At 39.5% G+C, this 21,638-nt stretch overlaps 2 protein-coding genes across 7 annotated transcripts; one reads left to right on the top strand and one right to left on the bottom strand.

Moving 5' to 3' along the window:
• Nucleotides 1-475: 475 nt before the first annotated feature.
• PRPF38B (pre-mRNA processing factor 38B) lies at nucleotides 476-9,493 on the bottom strand. The gene is made up of 6 exons (XM_048945917.1): nucleotides 9,092-9,493; nucleotides 6,080-6,148; nucleotides 5,638-5,789; nucleotides 5,493-5,553; nucleotides 2,824-3,047; nucleotides 476-2,549 (listed from the first exon to the last, which is right to left on the bottom strand). The coding sequence occupies exons 1-6, from the start codon at nucleotides 9,374-9,376 to the stop codon at nucleotides 1,691-1,693; spliced, it is 1,650 nt and encodes a 549-aa protein (XP_048801874.1). The 5' UTR covers nucleotides 9,377-9,493; the 3' UTR covers nucleotides 476-1,690.
• A 99-nt stretch (nucleotides 9,494-9,592) lies between these two features.
• On the top strand, nucleotides 9,593-21,204 carry HENMT1 (HEN methyltransferase 1). Of its 6 annotated transcripts, none has more exons than XM_048945920.1 (8): nucleotides 9,593-9,806; nucleotides 10,542-10,622; nucleotides 11,884-12,015; nucleotides 12,793-12,905; nucleotides 14,267-14,401; nucleotides 14,792-14,974; nucleotides 15,722-15,899; nucleotides 18,367-21,201. In XM_048945920.1, the coding sequence occupies exons 3-8, from the start codon at nucleotides 11,899-11,901 to the stop codon at nucleotides 18,772-18,774; spliced, it is 1,134 nt and encodes a 377-aa protein (XP_048801877.1). In that variant the 5' UTR covers nucleotides 9,593-9,806; nucleotides 10,542-10,622; nucleotides 11,884-11,898; the 3' UTR covers nucleotides 18,775-21,201. The 6 variants fall into 6 exon arrangements, with proteins under 6 accessions (XP_048801877.1, XP_048801875.1, XP_048801878.1 ...); XM_048945918.1 differs by having other exon boundaries at nucleotides 9,593-10,144; XM_048945921.1 differs by lacking the exons at nucleotides 9,593-9,806; nucleotides 10,542-10,622 and adding an exon at nucleotides 10,643-10,737.
• Nucleotides 21,205-21,638: the final 434 nt, after the last annotated feature.

Below are 21,638 nucleotides of genomic sequence, written 5' to 3'. Positions count from 1 at the left end.
TTACTGATCAGTAGCAGCGTTCCAGACCTAATGGATACCAAAACAGTAAAGGCTGAAATAAAAGATTAAATTTAACAAAGAGCAGTTCAGGTGCACTCAGAACTAGTTTGGGACTTCTGTGTTCTGCCTATTTGATAAAAGTGTATCCTTGTGCATGTATCCTTGATAACTTGGAGAGCTAATTTATGAACTCAACATCCTCTTTTTTTTTTTTGCTTTGCTGCTGAGCTGACAGTTATTACTAGCATTGACTTCTTGGTTTTTGGAAAAGGCATAACATTTCCTCATACTCCACTGTGGTTACTTTTCCAGCTGACACAGACCTGTTTTTCTGCACATCTCACATGAAATATTACACAGTATGATCAGACTGGGGTTTTTATGTAGAAGTGTCACTTTGTCTTCAAAAGAAAGATCACAGAACACAAACACTCTTCAAGTGGCAATAAACATGCAGGGAAAAGCTGAGACCCAATACAAAGGAATTAATTGAGAGTTTATTCCAGACGGTTCTTCTCACTTAGAATACAAGTCAGAATAATCTATCAAATAGACCTGGACTTTAATGACACGATTTTTTTTCCTATAACGCATTTTGGTTTTTGCTCCTAACAACCTGTTTAAAAAGAAAAATCTGCCAGATGAAATGTTCAGCACAAACTGCAATCTTACTATCTGTAGAAAATATGACTTAAAAAAAGGACACTATCAGGTAATTGTTATTTTAAATGTTTACACTTATAAAAATGCTTTGGAAGCTTGAAACTGAAATCTTTTGAAATGATTTTCTTCTTCCTACCTCCCTCTTCCCATGTGAAATGCCTTCATTAGCTCAGGATTATCAGAACTTAGAGTGCAGCTGCCGATTAACAACATTAAATTACCATAAATTGATAAATGGTGTTTAACAAAATCAGAACCTTACGTATTTTTTTCTCCCAGACAAAATGCATAGATGGCTACAGTACTCACCCATCAACCTTTACAGTGTTTGCCTGAGGTAGCCTTTCTAAAGAATCCTGTCCTAAAAAAGCCCATTATAAACTAAAAATTTGCATCTAAACTACTGTCTCCTCAGAATTCCACTCCCAACTTGACACCAATGGTAATCAACAAAAAACATTTTAGAAGTTTTTGAAAACAGCAGGTATAGTGGACATAAGTGTTACTCTAAATCTGCAGCCCTCCATGTACATCGTATGCACATAAATATCTCAGCTATTATACACACTCAAGGTCCATCCCTAAAAAGCCATGCTATTATGTGAAGCACAGCCACGCTAACTTCAGGATAATACAAACCATAATTCCACATCTACAAAACGAAAGTAGAATTAGTGGCAGTTTATTGCCTCATACAAATTTAACCAACATGGCAACCACGCCAAAGGAATTAAAACATTTTCAGGACATATGTACAGACTGTACATTTCAGAAACATCTGAACAATAAAAATGCAACAATCTCTGGATTACAAATTAAACTAAACAAATGGTTTTGAAACCGTCAATGTATTGAATGGGTTTACAAAGGCACTTCCCTACCCAGAATAGGAAATGACAATCTGCAGCCTAGAGGGAGGTTGGAGAAGAATGCTCATCAACTACTGCACAATTTCAACTTTAAGAAAAAATAAGCAGGATTTAATCAAACATTTATAGGATTCAATGTGATCCACTTCTTAAAGAGTTCACACAGTCTCATCTTTGTTTTTCTGTTGCTTTTCCTGGCTCTCTCGCTCTGTACTTTGGCTCCTTCGACGATCGTGTTTGTCCGAATGGTCCTTGCTATCACTGTGATCATGTTTGTGGGAACGTTCTTTGCTTCTACTACGCTTTCTAGATCTTTCTTTACTGGGACTGTGATCTCGTTTTCTTGACTTCTCAACACTATCTGTTCTTCCCCTGCTTCTGCTTCTACTTCGTTTATTTGATTTCTCTTTGCTTTCACCTTTATGCTTACTTGATTTCTCTTTGCTCCTGCTTCTGCTGCGCTTGCCCGTATTCTTACTTCGGCTTCTACTCCTATGCTTTCTTTCCCGGCTTCGACTTCTGCTATGCTTTCTCTCTTTTTTGGAATCCCTCTTATCATCCCGGTGTTTCTTGTCATCTTTGTCATCCTTGTGTCTTCTCTCTTCTGTGTCACCTTTACTTTTCCTTTCTTTCGATCTTTCTCTAGACCGATCACTATCTTTTTCTCTCTCACTACCTCTATCCTTATCATAATCTCTCTCTTTTTTCCGGCTGCGTTCATTTTCTTTCTCTCGCTCCCTATCCCTGTCTCTTCTGTCTCCTTTCCTGTCACGACTTCGACTACGGCTTCTATATCGTTCCCTGCTTCTGCTTCGTCTCCTTTCTAGTGCACGATCAGAACTTCGAGACCTACGCCTCTCTTTTTCTCTCTCTTTAGCTTCACGTTCCAATCGCTGACGTTCTCTTTCTCTTTCAAGTTCTCTATCAAAACTAGATGACCCATGGGCTTCGCGATGATGACTTCTGCTTCTGGATCTTCTGGGAGACCTCCTGGGACTGATGGATCGTCTTGGAGACCTTTTAAAATAAAGGGTATTCAATATGAAACAACAGTTTACCAAGTAAAGGGAACCTATCTACTCTACAATAGATCTAGCTTTACATACACAGCGTGTATTTCATCTTAAATACAGGTAGCCTACAAGAGAGCAGTACTGTCAGATTTTATCCATGAACTTCCATAAACTATTTGCCCTAAAAGCCATCTTACTAAAAGATTACTTAGTTCTTCATAGGAAGTCCCTCAACAATAAACTTTCGACCTTTATTTACAAAGTGACGTATATACAACCTTGAACGTCTACGTTCTGTATGCCGGTCTATTTCTTCCATTCCCTCCTTGCCATCTTTTTTAATTTTTCTTGGTCTGCTTTTAATTTGCTGATCAATAGTCTTCTGGACTGGCACAGGAATTCTTGGAAACAATGTGGAAAACCATTCAAGCTTAGTGAGGAAGGAACGAAGCATCTCCCCAATGGTCATGACGCAGCCTCCACCGGCCTTCACATCCAAGTCCTATAAAATACAAACAGAAAATATCCTGATGGTCAAAAATACTCTTTAATTATTTAAGAAAAAATGCTGCTACATTACTGCCCTCTTGAAGTCTCATGATTATGTAAGTTTACTTGTCTTTTATTCTAATATATTTCCTTAGAAAAACTCTTAACTCCGCACCCTTTGCATTTGGCAGTATGTTACAGACAGGGAGTGGGACTTAGTACATGTGCATGCAGGAACATACTAATCCTGCACCATCTGGATGCTAAGGGACCGTCAGTGCAGAGATTAACACAAAATCCCCTTACACAGTCCGGTTATACAGTATGATCTTGTATTTTATATAAATGCCACAAAGTTGAGAAGTTCTCTGAAACGACATTTAATACTTCATTTTGTGGATGCACAACTGCATAACATCATACCCAACCCTGTGGCCTAAATCACTTAAGAACGATATCATTGCCTGTCTAAAAATGATCATAGAAAAATCTGTAGTACAAAATGGCATCCTAACAATATTGGAAGCAATAGCAAACCAACTGCCATGAAGCAGTGAGGTTTCTAATTTAGAAATATGTAAAAAAATAAATAAATGAACAAATAATTGGAAACGCATAATCCATGATGACCATTGTCTCTGAAAAGGGTCATTACCGCATGAAGGCCTTCTTGCTATGCCCTCTCACAGCTCAGGACATGTTAGTCAGCTATTGTCAGTCCCAAACCTATAGTGCAAGCACACAAGGAAAGTGAGATTTGTTATCTAAACAGGAAGAGAAAATCTAAATGTAAAACTGCTTGCACTCACACACATTTAAGTGTTCAGATATACAGTATTTCCAAATATAATCGCTGCAGAGATCTAAAGAAGAAAAAAATGAGTTAAACGTAGCACCTGGAGAGTACGTACAGTTAACAAAATAAACGTAAGAAACATTTTGAAAAGTAGCTGTGTATCCTGAGAAGTCTTTCATTTTCACAGCAGCATGTCAAAAGATGAAGTGCTTCCACATACTTTAGAACTGGAGGAAAAAATCCGGTAGGTTTAAATTTACAGATAAATTTACTTCATCCAATGAGTCTGACTAGGGCTAAGCAACTTAAAACAGCCCCAAGCAATTTTTCCCTAGGTAACACGATGCTACTGAAAGGAGCTGGGAATCAAACACTAATTCAAAAAATAGTCTGGATCATTTTAAACAACAACAAACAAATACACTCTGATAACCAAGAACTGTAAGGACTAAAGCATATGAACTAAAATAGGTACTCTGAATAATAAACCAGTTAAGATCTGCACAATGAATCACATCTGTGATTTGTTTATTGTCCAGGGAATCAAGCTACTCATCAGACCCTGAAAACAATGCTGCCCCAATTTTACTCTTAAGTTATAACACAGCTTACATTACCTAGTAGCACCATCTAGGGGAGAATGAGGATATCAACAGCTATATAATCAAAATGTAAATTTGTTTTCTGTTAAAAACGTACAATAGCACAAGGTTACCTGAAATAACTTTCCTTTGCTTAGTGCTTTTGATACTTGGCATGAAAGAAAACTGTTTAAAAATGCACTGTATTGCAGTTATAGATATAATTAATGCTTCTTAATACGGGCATTTGGACATCAGTTGAATTTTCTTGAAGTACTTGACAACTGTCGCACTGAAGAGCGCAAGGGATCCCTCCTGTGCAACTCTTAAACCCAGGATACCATTTACAATCTGCTCCACCAATACAAATTGCAACACTATGTAACAGTCAATATTCACCTTGATGTACCTAAAAACCTCATCCACAGGTTTCTACTGTGATTCTCCTGACAGTAAGCAGGAGCAAAGACACTCTCCTATCTTACTGCACAGTAAAGCATCCGCTTCAGTGAAATTCCCATGTCAGCACCTCATGATGCATTTCATTGTCTTAGGAGCAAAAATGTTAGTAACTCCACTTAATGCAGAAATCCAGCTGTTTCTCCTCCCAAAAAATATTCTCTTTATATTCCAAAATTTACAGAGATCTTAGGTATTTCTTTTTAGGCTAACATTGCTTTCTATGCGAGTACCAACTCCCCTGTCCCAGCAATATTTGTAAAAGGCAAAATCAGCACTCTCAGCACGTACTATAGCTTAAATATAATTTTTTTCTTTAAAAAAATGCACTCATAAAGCTTACTGTCCACATTCTGATTTCATCAACTTGTTTTGCACGATGTTATAATTTAAAAAAAAAAAATAACACAGTGATCAATTGAAAATTTCATTATATCTTTGAAATCTAAGAAAAATGATCCAGGTCCCAGCTCAGATCTGTTTCCTGCACTAATAAATGAAATTACAAGAATAAAAACTTGTAGCATCAAACTACAGAAAATCTTATTAAACAGTTTTAAGTTCTAAAGTGGTAACATGGAAAGAAACAAAAAAAAATAAATTATTACCCTCGCCGACATACCTCTTCATCATCAAGGAAGGATTCAAACCAGTCCCATAGATCTGTAGGTGGCTGTGTGTACCTTTAAGTACAGAAAGAATGGAAAAACTTTAATGCAGCCTTCTGCGTATCACATCAGCCATCAGCTGGTTGTATTAACACTTACCTAATATACATAAATCCAAGAGCTCTAATATATGGAGAGTCCGTATGTGTAATAAGGCCCATCACTTGCTTACGGGTGAGCTTCAGTGTAAATAATTTATAGAGCAGACAAAAGGCAGTAGACACAATTCCTCCAGTTCCAACACCACGTACCTTTAAAAGAACAAAATGTTAGTGACAACCAGGAAGTTAACGGGAACAAACAAACACCATCACTAATACAGGCTAACTCTAAATCTATTAACAGGACGATGTGAAAAAAGTAATGCTACTTGCCTCCACAGTTTCATCTCCTTTGGAAGCAAGGGGAATATATCAACTCTTTGTAATAAATACTTTTACATGTAGTAACTGAGCTAACATAAAAGCAAATCTGAGCTATGCTTGGAAACTTTGTTCTACCAGAAACAGAAAAACTTAAGGCAGCACGTACTTCTACTTACCCCTCCACACATTCCTGTCTGGCCTGCTGTTTTTCTGCTCCCCTTTTCCCATGGTTCAACATGCGTAACCTGAAAGGGCAGGGAAGGGAAAATCAAAGAAAAAAGGAACAATTATAAACATCCATAATGTTTAGCTATGTATACAGATTCGATTTAAACAATGGATTGCCTAAATCACTCTTGATCAGCTTGTCTTATCAGAAACTCAAGATCAAGTCTGCTTTGTCTCTAAAACAAAGCATTTGGCTTTTTAAATTACATTACCCAAAATCACAGAGTTAAAAATGAACACGCCAAAGAAAGCATCTTATATTTGATACTGCAAACACTTTAAAAGCCAGTGTTATTTTCCCTGTAAACTGCAGTGATGTTCTTAAAATGGCTCATAGGTAATAAAGAGTAAAACTTGCCCAATTCAAATCTTTTGAGATGCACTTTGAGATGAGTGTACAAACGTCATTAACATCATTCCCTACAGATGACAGTAAGAGTCACAAACTGCCCACGCTGCATTTGAAATTCAGAGGAATAACATCTGGGTCAATGAATGACATCTCCTAAAGACATCAACTTAAAAAAAAATAAGACAAAAATTCGGCAGTGCTACATGGGACTGTGTGCTAGTGGCCAAGCTGTACTGCCATTCAGGTATTAAAACTCTACCAGAGTATGAAATGAAACCAGACACATAAACAATTACTTGAAATCAGAGATGTAACATGGGATGAAAGAAGAGGCTTGACTGTTTTTGACTGTTACTGTCTTTGCCAAATGCTAAACATAAGAAAACAATACTGGGGAAAATCCACCACAGGTTTCCATATTACAGCATTGTCAGCAAATTTCAGAAATATTACATAAATAAGAGTGTATATCCTTCCCACTATTTGTTTTAGCCTCTCACGGGAGATAGAAGTACTTTAGTTAAAGGATCAAATATGACATTATCGCAACAGCAGCTTCTAATTTTTCAATATAAGCACGCTGTTTTTTCCACAGACATGAATAAAAAAGCCCCAGAAATAATACTTATTTCAGAAAAGAATACTTAAAGTTTTAATCTGACAAAGTCTACCACATGCGCTGCTCTTGTCTGGAAGCACACAGAGTACATGAAGCTGAAAACATGCATAAGGACATAAAATCAAAAAGGAAGAAAGAGGAAGTCACCTTCTTCACCAGTCCAGAGCTAAAACAAACTGGACTTAAGCTATTTGTGAATTAATTCAAATATCTACAAAGAATCTGTATGTTCAACAAGAAGCCCTATGGTTAGCTGCCTGTGTCAAGTCAGAACATTCGTCCTGAGACTCCAAGATTCTAAATTCTTGAATTTTTGAAATGAGCTGCTTAATCATATTCCCAAAACAAACACACATGAAAGTGTATGGCAGATATTGCATGCCTCCAAAAAGACAAAAAAAAAAAAGGTCAGCAATTACTCAACATTACTCAGGAACCTTAAAATATGAACAAAATTAAGACCTTCTAAATATCATTGAAGTACCTTCACCATCAGACCATCTTCTTCATATCTATCACACATGAGTAAGTAAGGATCTGAGTTTTCCCTTTAGAGTTTATTTGTAAGGAAAAATAACTGTCAAGCTCAGTAGACAAACTTTATTTACACTGGATTAATAAGTTGACTTTTAATTATATGTCAACACTCCTCTCCAATTTAAGATGAAGCCATTTAAAAAATGAAACACTAACACAGAACTAGCTGAACTACTGCAGTTGAACTCTACCAATACAAAGATTAATCACATCAACTGGTTTTTTTGGACTGCATCTGAAAAGATCCATGTAATACATGCATGTTCTCCAATGTACTCCAAATATCTATCAGTTTTTCAGTTCCTGACTTCATTTGCAAAAATAAACTTTGCTGCTTTTTGTTCTGATAGAACATGGTTTTTCTTTCACATGCAGCAAATGGTAAACAGACTCCAACTCCAAGTACTAGAAGAAATCAGAAATCTGTTCACAACACCACAGGTCAAGCAGAAAAGCATCACCGTGGAGAGGAAAAGCACACTACCCTTGTAAGTATGGGCAAACAATGCCAAATATTTCAAAACACTTCTGCAGAGTTATTTCCAGTTACAGTGACTTGACTTACTCCGGGGTTAAACGGCTACTTTATTTTTCCTCTGAAGACTAAAAATCAGTTTAGTGACTAGTTTAGTACTACAATCAGCTTAGTGACACAGTAATGTTACCAAGCAGTCCAAACGTACCTGAGAAAAATATCCTTATAATCTCCCAAATACAGCTGGCTGATAACTGCAGCCGAAAATATCTGAGTTGTGCTCTCGCTATCGGAACAACCGAAGCTGTGCTGATGAGCATTAATTACGCATACCTCAACCTGGGAGAACGGTCAATCCCGCTAACAAAACAAGAACTGACCCGTGGGCGCACTGATGCAGGTCTCTTCCCAGCACATCCAACCCGGGGCCACGAGCAGCGCCATAACTAACTCGTTTTTGACCGGGAAGAAGACTGGTGAGGAAGTACTAAGCTCTAATCGGGAAAGAGCCACAGGCCAGCTCCCCTCGCAGCCACCCACACCCAGGGCCATGTCTTTGGCGCAGCCATACGGGGCTGGCGGCTCCCGGGCTGCAGAGGCTGCTCGTTTGTCTTCAGGGGCGGCACGCAGCGCGGGTCCCCTCCCCACCCTCCGTCTCAGAGCACAGCCCTCGGACGGCCATTTCACGCCCTCTGCCCTGACTCCAACTGCCCATCTCAAAGCAAACTCGCAACTCCCCAACGCTAAACGAACGGGAGAGGCGTTTCTTCAGAAAGACAGAGATCTCGAACCCTCTAACTAAGCAATAAGAGACGCGTTGCCATCCCTCCCAGTGGATAAAGGAGGAGGACCCCGCAGGAAAGCAGAAGGCGAAGGCCGCAGTCCCCGCCCACCCGCTCCGAGCCGTCGCGGCCGGGCGGTTCGGGGCAGGCGCCAGCAGCGCCCCGCGGAGCCCAGGCCGCGGCCCGCAGCCTCACCTTGAAGTAGATCTCGTCCACCACTTCGTGGTACGTTTTGAGCTCGTAGAGCTGCACCTTGAAGTAGGGCGACGAGAGGATGTTGGTGAGGATCATGGGGTTGAGGTTCATGGTCTTCTCGTTCCCCCACAGCGGCAGCACGTTGCCCTGCTTGCCCGAGGCCGCCGGCTTGGGAGCTCCGCTCTGCAGCTGCTGCTGGGCCGGCGGCACCGCGCCGGGCTGGTGCTGGACCGCCTGCTGCCCCTGGCAGTTACCGGCGCCGACGGCGGGGCCGTTGTTGGCCATGGCGGCGGGGCCCGCGGAGGGGCGGCGGCACGCGGCCTACGAGGCGGACGAACGGCCGCGCCACAACGGAGCGCGGGCTGCCGGGTCGGGCGCTGCCTCCGCCAACTGCCGACAAGATGGCGGCCCCGGCGGAAGTGACGGCCGCGCTTTCCGGGGCCGAGCCGGCCAATCCCCGCGGGGAAGCGCAGCCGTGCGCCTGCGCTCAGCCGCGCGAGGAAGGGCCCGGCCTGAGCCGCCTGGCAGGAGGCGGGGAGCGCCGCCGCCTTGCGGCGCGAAAGAAAGGCTTAGCGAGTCCCGTCCGGCAGCCTCGCGGCGGGCAGGCGGCCGACGGCACCGGGTTACCGCCCGCGCCCTGCGAACGCCGAACGCGTCGCGCATACGCCTGCCGGTGGCCGAAAGCCCGCCCTGCCGCCGCGTGCGCGATCCGTTGGTGAGGGCGGGCCGGGCGCTAAGCGGGAGCCGTCGCCTGCCGGCTGAGCTGCGGGCGAACGCGCCTTTCTGAAAGCAGTTGAATGGTCAGACCTTAGGAAGAGCAGCTCATCTCCCCGGACTCGTAGTCTGCCTTCACGTGGTGTCTGCACCGTTAGCTTAAAGGGAGTTGCTGTCGCGCCGTGACAGCAGGCGGCTTCTCCCACGTGCTGGCCGTGCGATCCGGCCGCACTTTTCTACCAGGAACACCGCCAGCTCACATCGGCCTGCTTTCCACAGCGTGCAGCACCGCCCTGACTCACCACAGCGCTCTGCTGCCCTTATCGTTGTTGCTCACCAGTAAATGCGCACTTAATCTTACAAAAAATTGAGAAAAAAAAATAAAATGCAAAATGAGTAATGCAGTAACAGCAATGAATAATCGTGTTCTGCACACAGCGAGCTAGGGTCACAACTTCATTTCGAAAGATTTTTTTTATCTTGTTTAGCTTTAACTTCTCTTGCATAATCACTTGAAGACAGCCTGTGCTTGTTATCACTTATATAACCCAAATTGTTTATTCACATATTTCTCTTTTCCTGTTGGAACATTTAGTCAATATGTTCCAAAAACTCAATGTTCTTCCTCTGTAAGTTCACATTTTTGTGAAACAGTCTTCACTGGTGCGACAAACTTCAGTACACTTATCTAAAACCTGTTGATCCCCTCACCTCAAACTGGTTTTTCTTTTCCTAGGTACCCAAGCTTGTCTTCAGACAGAATCAGAGCAAAAGCAAAAAAAAACAGCAAGGAGGAAGTGCTTTTGACTGGCAAAAAGTAAGGAAATATAAGTAATGTAAAAAAGGAAGATGATAGTGATGTGTAAGAGCCCACTTCTCATTCACACAGTTTATTTCAGATTTCCAGAACAGGCCTAATCTATTAGTTGAAGGTAAGGAGAACAGTGACAGTGTTTGGTCATAAAACATCCTCTGAGTGCCATTTGATTCTTAGCTCTTGAATTACAGTGGGATTCAGCTTTCCTCTAAGACTGCAGTGTTTTCTGGCAGTGGAAACAGGGGCTGAGAAGGCAGGAGGCAGCTGAGGAGTGTGCCTGCAGCCAGTTCCTACACAGGCTCTCCAGCCAGCAGGTTCCCTGCATCGTGTTTCTCATTCACCAGGGCCTTGTTCTTAGGTCTAGTGGGAATTACTGCTTGTTAAGTGTTCTCATGTGCTGAAACACGGTTGCTTTTGCAAGATGTGAGAGTTGGAGGTGGGCTGATGGTTGTGACTCTAGTGCTATGTTATCATAAAGCTTAAGCCTGGCAAAACCAGTCCTCTTCAGTGACATAATGCTTTTCCAGGCATCTCTTGCTGCTCTCTGTGTTGCAGAATTCACAGGGAGCCATGCACACACAACCATCTGAATAGTAAGAGAAATCAAATCATAGATGAGTAAAAAGGAAACAGCTATGTGAGTGAGAAACTATTGTTCTGTACTTGCTGGAAAAGCAATGCAAGGTAAAGTTGTAGTTATGTCAACATAATGCAAGCATAATTTAGGATAGAGTTGTATGCAAGTAAAAATGGTCTTACTAAAAAGGTTGCATACTGTAGCAATTGGACAGGTAAGTATAATAGGAAAGGTATTACAATAAAGCTGTGATAATAGAAGAAATGGCAAGATAGATACTATAAAGGAAGATTACACTCCTATCAAAAGATTCAAGGTTTGCAAGGAAAAGCTTCGCCAAGAAGGTCTCCAGAAAGGGCAGTCAGCCCTTAAATGAGACCTAAGAGAAGTGCAGCCAGGCTCCACTTCTTCCGGCCACACTGACGGCTGAATTGCCTTCACCTGTGCTTCCAGGGCTGACCGCGTCCTTTCCCACGTGCTCAATTAGTGGTTCAGGCTGTGATTCAGCAGTTGCACATGAAGTACTTATGGCACAATTTTGTTAATGCCTTTTTTTTTTGCTAATGCTAGCGATCAGATCTTTCTCTCCTTAACTGAGACTTGAGCACTGCTGACGATAGCCAATTCTAAACTTTGATGTGATGTAGAGTACTTAAAATAATGAGTTAACTTCTGTATTTTTAGGCTTACTGAAATACTATGGGTAAAGACTTTGAAGGAAGGCAGTTTACTGGCGAGATTAAATTCACACCACCATTATACAAACAACGCTATGAGTTTGTTAAAGATTTAGTGAGGAAATACAAACCAAAAAAGGTTGGTATGTTTTGTCTTCTTGTATTATAAATGTAAAAAAAAAAAAAGCTAATATTAGGTACCTCTAGAGTGCAGGAAATGATTAGATAATCTGGTGACCTAATTAGATATCAATGCTACTGGAGAAGCTACTGTTAAAAACAAATTGCTTTAAGAGACATTTGATGATGTTTCTCAGGCATGAATATAATTTATTGTAAATTTATGGGCAGTAGGAAAATACAGAGAAGAAAACATGTCTTAGCCTATCCAGGAGAGCAGGTAGCATTCTGGTCTTGATTTGACAGTGAGGATTTTGGATCAATTGTCTGTCACTGTGGTGTTTTTTTGTTTTGTTTTTAAACTTCTAGAGCTTTCAGGTTTGTGTACAGTATCGGATTTACATCATTCCTCACATGGATGCTCTTAATTGAGAAGTTCAGAGTGTAGAGTTATGATAGACCAACTTTTCTCCATCCTAAAGGTCTGGTCATCAACCACTCCTGCACTTTTGTTATTTGAGGGCATACGCTTTCGTAGACGTTCTCTAGAGTTACTGGGGTGCTGTACATTTGCTTGTTTATAGCTGTAATATCAAAAGGTTGCCCCACTTCAAAACATTTTGAAGAATTCTCATGTTTTGAAATACATTGTAACTTTGTCTAGTTCACTTGAATAGTTGTGATTATTAATTATTTTATTACTAAAATCTTTTTGTTATAAATACAGAACATATTTATGGAAGTCTCAAATCATTTAATATGCAAATGCTCTTTATTACTAATATCTATTTTACAGGTGGCAGATTTAGGATGTGCTGACTGTACACTTCTCTGGATGCTGAAATTCTGTGGTTGCGTTGAAGTGTTAGCTGGGCTAGATATCTGTGCAGCTGTGATGAAAGAGAAAATGTAAGTTTTGAAATTGTCTTAATTTAAGGTTTTTGTTTGATTTGACCTAGTGGCACGATTTATTAATAACAATTTCAAAATGAGGGTAAATGCAGAAATACCAGTTGGCAAATGTAGAGCAGTCCATTATTAATTGGTTACAGTGCCAGCTGAATCAGATTTCCTGGGGGAATTGTTGGGCTGTAACATCACCTAATGCAGCATATGTCTGGGTCATGGCCCTGAAGGTGTCTGCCTCTGAGAAATATGCTGTTTGTAAAGGTATAGAAGCATTGTCTATGGTTTGTTATTCAGTTTATGCTTGTATGTGACGTTACTGTCGTATGCAAGTCTGATCCTCCTTGAAATGAGGGTGTAACTCTTAATTTTATGGGTCTTCATTTTTGATCACCTTATTGAAATGGGAGGTTGACTCAGTTTTGTGATTAAGAAAGCTCTACAACTTCTAACTCATGTGGCCCCTGAAGCACAGGGCAGATTTGGAAGAGAATCACAGAATCACAAGGTTGGAAACGACCTGCAAGATCATCCAGTTCAACCACCCTCCCATTCCTATCAGTACCACAAGCACTAAACCATCTCTTGTAGCTCCTCATCCAGGCGCCTCTTGAACACTGCCAGGGATGGCGACTCCACCACCTCCCTGGGCAGCCATTCCAGTGCCTGACCACCCTCTGAGAGAAAAAGTTTCTCCTAATATCCAACCTAAACCTCCTCTGGTATAACTTCTTGCCATTTCCTCGGGTCCTACTATTTGCCTGGGAGAAGAGGCCAGACCACCGAAGTCTCTCTTCAAAGCTAATTTGAACTGAAAGCTTAATATGGCTTCAGTAAATATGTAGTTTATAGATGCTGATATTGTCATTTGCTCTTTCTCAAGAATGAAGAAAACTAGCCTTTTTAAGTGTAGTGTTGATTTGCATTTTGACCAGTGTAGTTTTTCAGATCAAATTTTGCTTATATATTTTAGTTTTCAATCTCATTTATTTGAAAAAAGGTTTATACTTCATAACTTCTCCCCAGACTCTGTAAAGCATGTGTAAAACAGAAGTATTGCATTTCTAGAGTTAAGCTACTATCAGAATTTACAGTACCTTCTTTGGGTGTCTTAAAAATAGTGTAAATTTTTGTAAAGGAGAAGGACAACTGTTGGATCAACTCTGCACTTTGCATCCTATTGAACTGACTATAAAAAAGATGTGTATTAGGATTTTTTTTTTCCCTGTAAAATGACTTCACTTTTGGAGTTAAGTATCTAAGTAGGGTATTTGCTAGTAGAGTTGCATGCAAAATTTATCTGTCCTAACGTCCTTTTTGTGGTATTATGCTTTTAAACCTTTTGTTTTGGTTGTTTTTTGAAGGCACAGGTTAACTCCTCTTCCTGCTGATTATTTGGAGCCATCTGAGCGATCCTTAACTGTGACTTTGCATCAAGGCTCAGTTGCTCATAAAGATCCTTGCATGCTTGGTTTTGACTTGGTAACATGCATTGAACTGTGAGTATTAGACCAACACCAGATTTTTCTGAACTCATCAGGATTTACTTTAGAATTTTGTCTGTACTCCAAAGATACTTGATCAAGCCTCTTAATCAGAGAAGCAAAATGTAGCATTTTCTAAGTTCTGTCAAAATTAACTTTAATTAGAACTTAAGTGGTGCTACCATGTGGTAGCAAAAGGAGATGCATGAAGGAGTTAAAATGTAAGAGGAGGTCTTCTAAGACAAAAAAAAAAGTTGAAGTTGCCAGTCAGCTATGCTAATGTTCCAGACCTACACTTAAAAGTAAAAAGTACAGATGTGTGTTGTTTATTTTTAACAAACAGAAAGTTAAGAAAGTTAAAATGCAGTTACGTCTTCTTACAGATGTGTAAACTTACCTTTATAGAATAGAGCACCTGCAAGAATCAGAACTAGAGAAGTTTCCTGAAGTGGTGTTTGGTTTCATGGCTCCAAGCATGGTTGTGATCAGTACTCCAAATTCAGAATTTAACACACTGCTTCCAGGAGTGACTGTTTTCAGGCATCCAGACCACAAATTTGAATGGGACCGAGCACAGTTTCAAAGTTGGTGAGTTTACTAAATATCATATGCAGACAGCTTTGAATACTAAGTATTGGGAAAGTGGAATGGCTAAACATGTTCACAGAGGTTTGTGCGTGTGATTTGCTGTCAAGAGTTTCATGCCAACCTATTTGGTGAATTGTTGCTTTGCTGTTCCATGTAGTTAAGCACGTTCTCTTGGTTTTGTGTTTTGTGATAAGTTGGTTTGCTTTTTCTTTAACTGCTTTGGGAAAAATACTTACAACTTTTGTTTTTTATACATCGTTACTACAGTTAATGCATTTGAAGTGTGAAGTATTAAAAATAAGCATTTTCTCATAATATTGCCCTGCTGTGCAAAAGTTTCATGTAAATCTAAAAGTGTGCTCAGTAATGTATGGCGTGTAACCAAAGTGCTTGATTACTCTGGATCTTTCTGTAAGAATATGCAAGCAGGTTTATGAAATAGTAAGTCCAGTAGCAGAGTGTGTTGACAAAAGTTAAGTATGGTTTACTGAATCATGGCACAATGGAAGAATTTTAGCAAAACTCATAAACATGAGAGTATTGTGTGAGATATAACAGTAATTTCTGGTTGCCTAAATTTGTGACTGTAAATGATTCAGGCTTCGTAGGAATATGATCATCGCCGTGATCCAGCAAAAGCTTTTACAGTGCTTATCTTCAGGCATGTTCTCTCATCTGTGAGAGTGCATCTTTATCACATGAAAAGACTGAGTATGTGGTAAGATCAGAACATGTTATCTATCTTAGGGCTCAAGATACTGCTCAACGCTATGATTACTCAGTGGAATTCACAGGTGTAGGGAACCCCCCAGCAGGAATGGAAGACGTCGGGTTCTGTACCCAAATAGGAGTGTTTGTTAGAAAATATCCTCAAACTAGAGAACCTGTGCCGTGTGAGAAACCCACTGAAGCAGCTTACAAAACTGTAAGTATCCTTTTCTTCATTTAGGAGGACAAATATAATGTAAGACTTTATACAGACGGCCACTGAAGCTGTTCTTTCTGTTGTCTACTGTTGCTATCTGGTCTTAGCTCTGGTTAACACACACCAATCAGCTCAGAAGTGTCTGAGTCCATGATTTTTGTATTTAATTGTATGAAGGCCCTTACCTTCCAGATAATTTACTAATTAGCAACATGGATAACAATTCTTATTTTACCAGACTATTACCCCTATAATAAAGATTCTCCTTTGCTACAGTTACTCTGATGCTAAAATTGTTTCTCTAATCTTTTGTTATTTTATCAAGGCTGTAAAGATTGCTGATGCTGATTTAGCCTGTTTCAGATACATGCAAAACAAAAAGCACGTGTATGAAAGAGTGTATTTTGGAGAATTGCACAGCCTTGTCAAATATATTGCCTTAAACCTTTTCCTGAAGTGGGATTGTCAGGACCTGTTTGCTGTTGGTCATGATCTCTAGCATCTGTTACACCCTAACCTCGGTGTTTTTAGGTAACCCATACTGGCTTTTTACAAAGGCATAAATTCTTATCCTGTAGTGTATGGGCAATTTTGGTTTACTTTTGTAGGGATTTTTTATTTTATTTTATTTTTTTTTTGAAGCACAAAATGTCTGTGTTTTGTTTGAAAGGTTTATGTATATCTGGTTGGTTTTTGTTTTTCAGTCTTTCTTGGACTGATCGTTTTAGGTATATGTCATTCTGTGTAGCTGAGGGACGTTGGTCTCAGCAACTTGCTTCTGTGCTCTTATGTTGGTGAGGGGGAAAATGAGAATCCAAAATGAGATAGCAGGTTACCTTCTAAGATTATTATCTAACGCTGCGTTGTGCTATGTTGCACAAAACCTAATGTGTCTAAATGCCTTGTAGTATAATCAAAAGGATACTTGCCTTCAGAGTTAGCGTTAAGTAATAATGCAGACATACACTGATATTTTGTTTTCCCAAACTTACAAGGCCTTAAATTATTTCACTGAACATATTTTAACATTTCACTTCCTTGCTTAAGTATACAGGAGTAAGCATCCTGTAAAGTGAAATATATTTCAATTTTAAAGGAATGTCTTTTGTAGTTTCCAAGCCATAAAGATGTTCTGAGCACTTGAATCTTTACTCTCAGTTACTGTCCTTAAGAGAATTGTAAAGTGCTCTTTAATGCTCTACAGACAAATCTCGAAATGAATTTAAGTGACTGCCATATAGTGGAAATTGCTTTCATTATGATATGTCATAGAATCTTATGTAGTGGGTTTTGACATCAATACCCTTTGAGTTTAAACAAGGGGAATGTTATATCTTGTTTCTTATGAAAAATGTGACTGTCAAATTTTTGTTATCATTCTGTGCAAATATATCAGCAGTTAAAGATCTAATCAGAAGGTAATAAATAGTTACAGAGTCAAACTTCACAGAATCACAGGGTTGGAAGGAACCTCAAGGATCATGAATCTCCAACCCCCCTGCCATATGCAGGGCCACCAGCCACCCCATTTAATATTAGACCAGATTGCCCAGGGCCCCATCCAATCTGGCCTTGACCACCTCTAGGGAATGCTTCAGCAGAAGCATTGGTAGCGTTTTGTAAAAAGCACTTAACAGTAAGCTAATGAGAATGAAGTTGTCTACCTGATTTCTTTAACCTCTTGAGATGTAGACTCATAGCATCATAGACTGGTTTGGGTTGGAAGGGACCTTTAAGATCACCTAGTTCCAACCTCCTGCTATAGGCAGGGACAACTCCCTCTAGACCAGGTTGCTCAAAGCCCCATCCAGCCTGGCCTTCAGTGCTTCCAGGGAGAGGGCATTGAAGACCTTGCTGGGCAACCTGTTCCCATGTCTCACCACCCTCACAGTACAGAATACCTCAGTATAAAACGCGTTCACTGATTTTGATGTTACAGTGTTGGTTGTTTTTTGTTTTTTTTTTTTTTAAATGTTTGCTGCATCTGAGGACAAAATGCTTGCAATTGATTCTGAAAATAGAACAAAAGTCATATTTGCAACCTCAGATTCTGGAAGAATTTAGAACCTTCATATCTGGGAAACTGTCACCAGTGTCTCATGATCAGGAATGGGAGAAGTAAGGGAAGGATCAAAAGCATTAAGGAATTGCTGGGCTTTACCTGGCTGTGCCTATGAGTACAACTTGCAAATACAAGATCTGTTATTATAACTATAAAAGTATTTATATATACTTATATAATAAGTATTATTATTATTTTTAGGTTCTGTTAACTTTTCTAACAGCTGTTGCAGTGGCAACACATGAAATCAAGTCATACTGTGTACTTTTTCTGTATTTGGAAATGTAAAAAATGAAACAGGATTGAATCAAAATATGTTTGCATTCTGGAATTTTTTTGACAAGCTTTTACAGTCTGAATCTATGATAATAATAAGTGTTCTGTGTGTTCCTGCGTGCTGTAAAGGTCTTCAAAGCAGTGTATCCGAGCCTTAAAGATGAGAAGTACCTGCAGAATGCAGTGGTCAGTGAAGTTATGTTCAGAGCAGAAATCATTAAGCGAAGTCTGCTGGACCATTTACTGTCAGAATATGAAGAATATGACGATCCTACAGAGAGAAAATTGAAACTGCAATGTTCAGTGAACTGTTCTTCAGAAGATTTTGAAACGCTGGCTGTTGAAAAAAGCACGGAGCCATTCGTCAGTGGAAATGTGGTTTATATACCTCTGAGAAAAATTTTTTCTTTTCCCAAAGTAAATCAACTCTGTGGCACTTTTGAGAAGTTTTGCAGGCTTATTACTGGCAAGGTCACACTGAACAGTGATTGTTCTGCTGTGATGCTTGATACTGAAAATGAAAACGAAGAGAATTAGATTGGTTTTCTTCCTTCAAGTTCAGTGTAAGTAATGAAAGCAGTGATTTTAGTAGCTGTAGATTGGTGTGTTCTGTATGCTAACTGGAACCATAAAATCATTCCTAAACTGCTCAGAATGTATCTGCCAACTTTATTTTTTCCATGAATGCCAACCTGGCCCCAGTTTTGAAAACCTGCATTTTTGTGCCACCAGAGGTTGTTCAAGTCTGCGGTTTGTATCTCTTTCACAGTATCTTTGGTGGCTTGGAATGAGCAAGTATTAATGTAACTAATTTCATGCCTGTGAAAGATGTTTCACACCTTTCTGAAAAATTAAAAACCAACCAAAAAAGGTCTATGTACTGTTTCTTAGAGAGATGGCTACATTATATCTTCTAAATTTTTGGAAGACGTGAAAGGGAAGAGACAGCTGTAATTCAGTGTATAAGTGGTTAATGACTCCTAATCCCCATTCTTTGTAAAACGGTTCACTTTTTTTTTTTTAATGACAACTTTGACAAAGATAAATTCTTACATTTGTTCTTATGCCTTTTCTGGGGAAAATATGAAGAGCAACTACAGATGCTTGGCTGTATCTGTTTGGTGTTCCCTAGCACATGCATGTGTACTGAAATTGAAGAATATATTGCTTATCATACACAGACAACCCATTTGGAACAGATAAATTTAAACGGAAACTGCTTTTTTTTACTAAAAGAAGCTACACAATTTTGTGTGCCAGCTTTCCTGGTTTACATTTGCTTAAATCAGTGTTGAAGTCTTCTTTAAAGTATTGAATTAATGGTCTTTCTATGAGGTTAAGCCTCCCACAGGACTCATTATGCACAGCTTTTTGCTATCACATTGCACTTTTGATGATTATATATTCATAGTAGCACATTTAGACTTGACATTTGAAACTGGTGAACGTCAATTTTGCTGTCTGAAATCAGGGTGATGAAAAGAAGTTTATAAGAATCAGATGTTCTAAGTTGCATGTAGTGATATTACCGACCAGGAGATGGCACATGCATCTGGAAACTTGACAACATCAGGTTGTTCAAGCAGATATGTTCTTGACATTTTGATAAAAGATCCTGAAGCTGGTGTATGTTAGTCTTGGTGCCCCCAGGGATTAGGTTTGATAGACTTTGGTGTCAGCTGCTAGAATGTGCTTAAGCAACAAGCTTAGCTTAAATCTGGTGGGGAAGATGTAGCTGTTGCCCTATAAGGAGTTATAGATTACTGTGGACATGCTTTATTCTGGAAAAATATGGAGCCATGGTTAATCGTGGCAGGAACCTCCTGAATTAAAACACTTGAGCACTATTAGTGTCACAAGGATTGTAGAAAAATTAACTAGCAAATACAATAATGAACATCTTGCTGATTTGGCAGGGAAAAAAAAAAAACACCTCAGTGAAAGCCACCTGAGTTACTTCTGCAATTCTGTGTTACTTAGGTGTAAAGGTGACACATTCAGTGTTGAGAGAGAGCTTAAATGAGATCAGACCCAGAAGGAGCTGTTCAGTGTGCTGTGGCATCAAAAACAAAAGAGAAAGTGAAGAAAGCACACAGGAAAAAAGAAGGTAGTAAAGAAAGCCAAGGCTGGCAAAAAAAATGCAATGGAGTACGCAATATAAAGGAAATAACTTGACAGCTGTTGAATAAATTAGTAGGGATTGATTTTGGTTAGAATAGCTCAACAGAATGGTTTTGACCATTGTTTTAGATGCAAAGTGAGCAAGTACTACAAATAAATTATACAAATAGTGAACTTTTAGAAACAAAACAAAACCAAAATGTCTTGTTCAATGAGCCTGAAGGAGTTAATTGCCCACCTCCCCAGACTTGTTTCAAATAGACAGTATTGCTACTAAATTTTTGAACTGTTCAAGTCCTGTTACAGGCAGGTGTGAAAGGTATAAGGCTCTGTGCTTGTTAACATGATTTTGATTGAGGAGGCTTGGATCGTTATGTTGGATTGTGTATTAAGGCTAGTTATGGGTACTTTCCTGTTTTTTTTTCTTCTATTTAAACTGAATAGAAGAAACACAGGCTTCTGAATGAGATTTTGTAATGACAAAAACTTTCATGCAAAGTCTTTGCATTTGCTTCCTAAAACACAAAATCACATCTTATGTAGTACTGTAAGCAAACAATTTGCTTGGAACACTGTCAAAATCAAATGCACTGCCACTAGCACATCTTAAACAAAGGTAGCAGGGGAACATTAGTAGATCAAAAGACAAGGCTACAAAAAAAAAAAAAAACAACCCCCCAGAGTAGTGCCATGTTTACAATTAAAATTGGTTATACAACTCTGAATTTGGACAAAACTTTCTTTGCTAACGTGCTTGTATCTTTCCATTCACTTAAAAATGAACAAGTACTGTAACTTGATACGCTTTTAACAAGAACACAACACAACGGAATGGTAACAAGTGTTAAGAAATGCATTAAGAATGTTTGTCTTTCCCCTTCTTGCTGGTAGGTCCTGCTGTGCGGTCATACAAGGAGTTCAGTCAACTAATCCATCGCTGACACTCGTACTGGTTCAACAGGTAGGAAGAAGTAAGCAGGCAAGAATGAGCAGTTGGGTGTGGAGAAGGCAGAAAATTACTTACTAGCAAGAATTGGAGAAACTCATTTCTTAGCCACGCTCACCTTTCCCTCTGTTGTTTGTCCATATCAGAAGGTCCACAAAATATACCTGTGTGTTCACTGATAGCATTCACAGTTCTGGTGTTTCATATCTTTTTTTCTTTTTTCCCTTCAGAAAGAAAATTGTTTCTTGTTTCTCCTAATACTATATTTTTTTCTTCATATATTACATGCAACAGTGGTGCAGCCTTATTTTAATTCATGAGCTCCTTTCCTTTT

This window comes from Lagopus muta, chromosome 5 (genome assembly GCF_023343835.1).
Source record: "Lagopus muta isolate bLagMut1 chromosome 5, bLagMut1 primary, whole genome shotgun sequence".
NCBI lineage: Eukaryota > Metazoa > Chordata > Aves > Galliformes > Phasianidae > Lagopus > Lagopus muta.
Note: the sequence above shows the minus strand (reverse complement) of the source record. Positions and strands in the feature narration are given on the sequence as shown.

Coding starts and splice junctions, on each gene's coding strand:
- PRPF38B (XM_048945917.1), bottom strand. CDS start 9,376: ATGGCCAACAACGGCCCCGCCGTCGGCGCCGGTAACTGCCAGGGGCAG. Junction 6,149..9,091: donor TGGACGAGATCTACTTCAAG/GTGAGGCTGCGG, acceptor CTGCCCTTTCAG/GTTACGCATGTTGAACCATG. Junction 2,550..2,823: donor ACAGAACGTAGACGTTCAAG/GTTGTATATACG, acceptor TTATTTTAAAAG/GTCTCCAAGACGATCCATCA.
- HENMT1 (XM_048945920.1), top strand. CDS start 11,899: ATGGGTAAAGACTTTGAAGGAAGGCAGTTTACTGGCGAGATTAAATTC. Junction 14,402..14,791: donor TTGGTAACATGCATTGAACT/GTGAGTATTAGA, acceptor TTACCTTTATAG/AATAGAGCACCTGCAAGAAT. Junction 14,975..15,721: donor CGAGCACAGTTTCAAAGTTG/GTGAGTTTACTA, acceptor TATCTATCTTAG/GGCTCAAGATACTGCTCAAC.